Source organism: Pleuronectes platessa, chromosome 24 (assembly GCF_947347685.1).
Source record: "Pleuronectes platessa chromosome 24, fPlePla1.1, whole genome shotgun sequence".
In the NCBI taxonomy this organism is placed as follows: domain Eukaryota; kingdom Metazoa; phylum Chordata; class Actinopteri; order Pleuronectiformes; family Pleuronectidae; genus Pleuronectes; species Pleuronectes platessa.
Window position 1 is genome coordinate 1907369 of NC_070649.1, and position 7233 is coordinate 1914601.

General features: G+C 44.4%; 1 protein-coding gene across 1 annotated transcript in view; it reads right to left on the reverse strand.

Annotated features, from left to right (window-relative positions):
* Positions 1-6585, reverse strand: part of ahr2 (aryl hydrocarbon receptor 2) — a 48079-nt gene extending 41494 nt beyond the window's left edge. Inside the window, exon 1 of the mRNA XM_053417388.1 lies at positions 6115-6585. Within this exon, the coding sequence (XP_053273363.1) occupies positions 6115-6173 (59 nt within the window). The 5' untranslated portion in view covers positions 6174-6585. The remainder of the gene's footprint in view (positions 1-6114) is intronic.
* Between the last annotated feature and the right edge of the window lie 648 nt (positions 6586-7233).

Here is a 7233-nt window from a genome sequence, read left to right on the forward strand (position 1 = left end):
CTGGTGACTTCTTCTTTAGTGACTCGTGTTCTTCAGAAAGTTGATACAAGAACAGAAATGAGTCGTTTAAAGATTCTTATCAGTTTCACACAATTTCCACCGAGAGGCACAAGTCATTATCTTTACTTCTTCATCTGAAGAAAGCACAGAAACAAGACTTAGTTATAAATAAAACCAATAACTAACTTGAACGTTAGGTGTTCAACCTTTGGAACGAATTGGATGTAAGGTCAAAAACCCAAAAGCCAACATAAAACCAAAAGGAAGCAGGTTTGAATCTGACGTTAGATTCTCATGTTGACGACATCTAGATGATGCATGTTACGGAACGTTTACTGTGAAATACAAGAAGATGAAGACGACCTTGCAAAATGACCTTGACGCCGGCTTCTGCCATTCAACACACACACACAGACCCTGGCTCCCCCCCCCACTGACAGAGTTTGATTCTATGACTCATTAACGGTGCCTTCAAGTGTCAGACTGTGCAGCCTGGAACCAAACTGTGAAAACAGCGAGGACCAGAACTTCTTTCCTCGTTGTGTTTGTTCAACATCTCGACTGCAGTGGATACACAATGTCAACAGCCATTGCCAATATCAATTTTGTGCCCTGAAGGTAAGAGAAGGCTTCCTCTGAAATATGATAAATTTAGAAGATGGGTTCCAATGAGTCCGAAGAAGGAATGTGATCCACTGGCCAGTCAGAGACTTTTATCTCCGGTGAATCGTTCTGGAAATGTGCACAGAAAGAATTGTAAAATACGTTGAATCCAGAAGATCAGATTCAAAGAGGTTACAGGAAAGTAAACGTGAAGAACTCATGCCTCGACTCGCTGGAGCTCAAACCTTCAAAACCTCTGGACCACAACTGACTGAAAACACAATCCCCAGCAGAAAGCCACCTTTCAAGAAGAAAACCACCTTCTTGAAATGTTTCAGAGCTTTTCTGTTGTTGAGAGCAGACAGCCTGTGGGAGAACAGTTGTGGAAGGAAGATCTGAAGTGTAAGTGCAACTCAAATGTGTAAAATGTGGACGCTGGCCCTCCCTCCCTTTCTCCTTCTCTCCCTCCTTCCCTCCCTCCCTCCTGTAAATAAGACATCTGCTTCCAATAATACTCCAGAACACGACATATCTGAAATCAAGGCGAGATGGCTATCGCTGCATTCCTGACGGCACAACTCCCTGCGAGAACAATGAGCGACCAGTGTTGTTGCTTCTCGCTTTATCTGCTTAATCTGTCCTGGAAGGGGCGTGTATATACGAGTGTGTGAGTGTGTGAGTGTGTGTGTGTGTGTGAGTGTGAGAGAGAGAGAGAGCGTGGAGTTGTGTTGGATTTGAAGAAACACTCCCCTGCGCTCACACAAAGGCACTTTGTCTCCGACGGGGAAACGACACCTTAGAGGAACAAAGGAAACTGAACACGATTTTGGCGTCTGCTCCCTGCCGGAGTTATGATACAGGAAAAAAGAGGAGTGTGAGAGCTCCAGTGATATCAGAGCCAGAAACAACACAACCGATGGGTCATCGGGTTGAAAGCTGATCGATACTCGATCAATACTCTACCAATACTAACATCATCTTTTACACATAGCAATAAATGATTCTCTGCTTTATGTGTCTATATATGTTTAATGTACTTTTCAAATAATTCAGGTTTTTATTCACATTCAGCTTCACAAACACTTTGATCTTATAAAAGTATAAAACTCAACACCACGTTAATATTAAATACATAAGTCCATTTATGATTCAAATAGCTAGAGGTGTCTGTTTTTGGCTGATCTGGTTCATTAAATCCCTGGAAATTGAGGTATTTAATCACTTTGATGCAAAATACTGAAATATATATCAAATACTACATAAATAATCTGAATATCCTATATTACCAACATTAATAATTACTAATAAACATGTTTTAATTGTGTTTACTCTGATTTAAGTCAGTGTTTATAACTTTACTCATCCATAAATATTAGAAATTATAGCCGCCATCGTTGTAATGAAGCAAAGCTGATTAGCACAACGCAGGAACTAAAAACCATCAGAATAAAACCATCAATAAAACAACCAGTGAGTGTGTTGTGGCCCTGGCCAGTGTCATAACACCCAGGAAGTGGATGTTGGGTGACCATCACGTGTTAGTCATGAGAGAAGTTGTGCGTCTCTGGCTGCCGGCCTCAAGACGCATCAGCAGGACTCGAGCCAGGATCACGTCCAGCAACACAAAACAACAACAGCAACACAAGGAAGAGCAGGAGTGACCGGTCTGTTCCTGCTCTCCTTCATTCTGTCCGACAAACAGAAATCATCTGGCACTTGAATTCATCTGCAGGGAAACACTGAATATAAACACATGCATGTGCCGCCATGCTCCACTTTTCACTGTCAGAACAAAACAGTGGAAAAAACGTCCACTTTTTCTTCTTTGATGCAACTTGGAAACCTCATTTGATCCCCTACCATCAAAAATCAAAAGGGGAACTAAATGGAAATTCCTGTTTTGACTACAGGCATTTTTTTTCCCCTAGGGAATCATAAATCATTACATTTCAACTTTTATAGGGCCCATAAATAAAGAAGCTAATATATGTGGTTTTGTGCCCATCATGACCAAATCACCGTACACTTCCCAGTATCAGAACTGGCTCTGATGCACATCACTGCATCTCCAGAGTTACGTTAATCGTCTTCGGCATAAAACAATATTTCCTCTGTCAACATGACAACACAAAGTCAGCATCATAAAGAAATACTCTCCCCAGTTTACTGTGACGGAACCATGAATGTTCCCCACAGACCACCATCATAAAACTTTTAATGGGACACCTCTAACTGCGAAAAAGCTCAATTATGACTTTTAGTTAATCCAGGAAACAGTGTGTAAAGTCTATTTATAACATATTGCCTGAAATGCATAACGTGCAGCTGATATCAGATATCAGCTGGCAGCCTTCTCAAGTCCAATATCTGCACCGCACCTTCTAACTGGTGGAGCTCCCTACAGCTGCTTGCACACGGGCAGTGAAGCTCGGACATTTTCTTGGAATTTTTGCGGAGGAGCTGTATGTGAGAACGCAGAGGTCTGACTGAGTTGCTCTGGAACTTTTCAAGAACATCAGAAATGTCAGAATTCATTTTGAAGTGGGTGTGCTGTTGACGTTTCGCACAAAGATGTGATTTCCACAGCAGGATTTCCACGTCATGTCCTTCCTCCTCCTGCTGCTCCAGACCAGGACAATCTCCTGCTCTTCATATGTGAAAGGCAAAATGTCCTGACCCAGTTTTCAGGACATTCCCCCGTCTGAACACAGCTTGTGGCTCTGGTGGCTCTGGTGGCTCACTGGGCAAATACCAGTATGATATAACGGCTCTCCTCCGCAGCATATACATGAGCATAGTTTCGGGGTGTCACGTTCATAAGTCATGAAGGGTGAATGGTTTGTGTCCACACACTTTATGTCATGTCCTGGGTCTTTGTCGGCTTTTGTCTTCTTACTTAAAGTTTGTTTTGCACGTTTTTGTGACGCTGGCCCACGTTGAATTCTCCTTGTTTCCTCCGCGCAGACATTAGCATAGATTTAAATGTTCTGGTTTCACGTGCAGTGTAAACAAAAAGGTGAAGGGCTCGAGGGTTTGCTGCTGGAACACCGCCTCCAGTGCTGCCTGCCGGTTAAACACACGTCTTCTCACACACTCATAACTCTCTCACAACCCCCCCCCTAGAAAAGAAAGGAAGAAAAAGATAAATTCCCAGAGAGTAAGTTTTCCTAAAAAAACGAGGCGAGTGAACATGGCAGACTTACGTAACCGTTTGCGTGACACAGAACTATGTTAATTTGAGTCAAGGGAGGGAGGAAAAAAACAACCCCGAAAAAACACACAGAGAGACAGAAGGAAAGACAGGAAAAAGTATGTTGTGGCAGTCAGAGGAGGAGGAGAAAAAAAAACAGAGCGAGTCTCAGATTACGCCATCCTCCCTCCCTCCCTCCCTCCCTCCCTCCCTCCCTCCCTCCCTCCCTCGTGGAAACATTGCGTGAGAGTGCTCTCGCTCCGCGTCCTGATTATGATTAATGCAGGTAGTACCACACACACTGAAACCACGGTTCTGGCAGGGTTCTCCCGGGGTTCTCGGCTCCAGCCTGTGGTTCCGAGTAGAGCAGTTAACACTCGGTCTGGCTTGTTAAAGTTAGAAAATCACAAACTGGTTAAAATCACAGAGAGGAGGAGGAGGAGGAGGAGGAGGGCGGCAGGGAAGATTACAGCAGCTCTTCAATCCTGAAGGAACCAGGATACTTCTCCTGCAGCACGGTGCTTTAAAGAACACCTCAAAATACTAAGAGCCTCTATGGAACCAGTCTAATGTTCTTTAGAGAACCATGAATGCTCCCAGTGGAACAACTGTGTGCTTTTTAAAATCATCTAAAAGTGAAAAGTACCGTGAAGGCTGAAGTTATTTCAACGTATAGAGAACCCCTCAAAAGGATCCTTAAAGAACCCATCTCAAAGTTCCTCACAGCAGTAAAGGGTCCTAGGATGAAACTATTTTCAGCGTGGAGCAATAGAGAACCCTAAAAAGCTCTTAATGGCTCTAAGTGTTTTTTAATTGCATGGCAGAGAACAAAGTAACGTGGAACGAAGGGAAGAGCCTTGATGCTGCAGATAAAGGATCAAGGCAGCTCCATATAAGGTTCATATTAGAGATGAGCACATCAGTCTAGAGGTTTATAAAGGCTCCTAGTTAGTCAGTGGCAGAAATACTCATTAACAGTCTGTTATAAACTATTTAAGTATGGAACCTGTCTCAAAGTTAAGAGGATTTAGGCAGGAACCATTCTACCATGGTACTAAACCACGATGAGGGTTCTACTACACAGCTGTTACACACACACGACCCTTGATGGTTCTTGGAGAGGGACTTTGCACATCTGTATGTCACCTGAGGGCCACCGTGTGTTGTCTGACACACTTGGAGAGGAAGTTAGTATCTGCTAAAGGGTTCCGTTAAGGTGTTCTCTCAAGGTTCTTAGGGAGTTCTGATTGGTCCGGAGGTGTCTGACTTCAATTCCCTGTTTCACCTGGGTGCTAGTGGGAGATTAAAACCCACAGCCGGGTTTCCACTGAACGAAACCAGGACTATGCAGCACATGCCGCCCTGAAGAATGATCTGCAGAGCAACAGTGTGCAGCAGCAGTTCTCAGATTGTGGTCTGGGGCCCTCCAGGGGACCGAGCAGGGGAATCCAGGGGGGGACGACATGCCATGTGCATGTTTACTTAAATCACAAGTAGAACCATAAGGTGGTGTCCTGATATTCCTGATGTGCACCTCCCCACCTACAGAGCGCCCTCACCTCGGCGCTATGCTCCTCCAGGAGGTTTCTTGAAAGGAGATCTGAGTGAAATGGCTTTTTTTACAGAGTGGAGTCCATTTGCACGAATCAGTCTGAGAGGGCCAGCTGTCTCACATGGTATAATTAGATTTAAATAGTACTGAAGCAACAGTTTTCTTTTATTTTCCATGCTGGTCGTGGATCGGCCTGCACGGCTGTTGGACTTCGGCACTTCACATTACCTCTGGTGTGGCTGGCCAACATTGCATAACCGCAGCAGGGGGAAAATAGACTTTATGGATCGAGCTCGGGACAATGCAGCTTCTATGGCAAACACAGAGCACAACGTGTGAGCTGCTGCGCCCTTGTTCCCGTGCAGCTCAGACTGTAATGCAGACTGACTGGAGGTGTTTGCACAGCTGCAAGCACCTAGACACAGAAAGCTCTCTGCACAGCGCAACGTGGAGGACTCACATAATGCAATTAAGAAGTTATAACCGCTTCGTGCTGCGTTGTAATAGATTATAAGCTCATCCCGGAGGATCACGTGCAGTGCGGTGCTGCAGTCCCAGCAGAGGAGCGGGTCACCAGACGCACTTCGGGGGTGTTCACACAGACACAATAAGGTCATTACGCACAGACAAGTCATTGTAAACACGCTTTAAACAGCCTGTGGGGTGTTAGTAGGGTTATTATGGGATGTTACTATGCTGATTATACTGATTATCGTGGTTATTGGGATCGTTAAAGCAGTGGTTACAGCGGGGTTTCTGATTGACTTACATTTTCTGAACGGGCTTCTTTCGCTTCTTGGCCGCGTAAAGCGCCGTGCTCGGCAGCATGGTGGCGTCCGAGCCGCCGAGGGCACCAGCGGCTGGGTCCCGGGTCGTCAGGGTCTCCACGTCCGGGCCGAGGAAGAGAGAAAACCCCCTCGACGACACGCGACCCGGAGTAAAGAGGCTGCGGGGAAAGAAGCCGGAGAACGAGGCAGACAACCCGTCTCCTTCTCCGCCTGGTGCGTAAAACTACTTTTGTTTTCTTCAACTCCTCCAAACGTCCGTAAAGACGCAAGTCAACTACCGTAACTTTCAGTATTCCCGACGGCCGCTTACTCCCGCGTCGGTTCACCGCAGAGCCCCGCACGTTTCACGCGTTCAAAGTGAAGTAAAGTTTAAAAAAGGTCCTCGGAGGGATTTTTCTCCTCCGTTGTGATTTGACAGGGCTGGTTCTGCTGCCGCCGCGCGCTCCCGACGCGGCTGGTGAGTGCGCGTGGGGCGTGCTCGTGTGTTTGTGTGTCACCGTAATAACGCGAGAGGAGACATATTTAAGGTGGAGCGAATGTGGGCCAAACGCGACTGACAGCGCAGAGCGGGAGGGACCAGAGAACTGCTAACCCACCCGGACGACCTTAAAAACACTCTCCACCAATCACAGCATGGCATTTATACGAGTTTTAATACAATTATGATAATTGAGTAAACGCTCATATTTATTAGAACAACAATCTTTTATAAATAGGCTTTTATTGTAATTTTTACATTTATTTAGTTTGAATAATTATAATAAGAGTAAATACAATACGAATATAATAATACTCAAACCTTTTTAATATATTTGAGCAAGGAATTATACTTTAGTAAATAGTAATAATATGACATCATTTTAAATATTAATACTTTTATTGTAATACTTATAACTTTGTATATGGTTTGTAATTAAGGATCATGATCATAAATTAAGAGAGAATAATTAATTCTACGGTAACTGTAAACATGAAGAGACAAAGGAAACCACAGAGAGACACAAATACTTATAGATACAATTACATTTGTGTTTGAAAACTAATGGTTCAAAAATCTTGTTAAAATATATCTTGTAAAAACTGATTCCCACCTCAAGTCT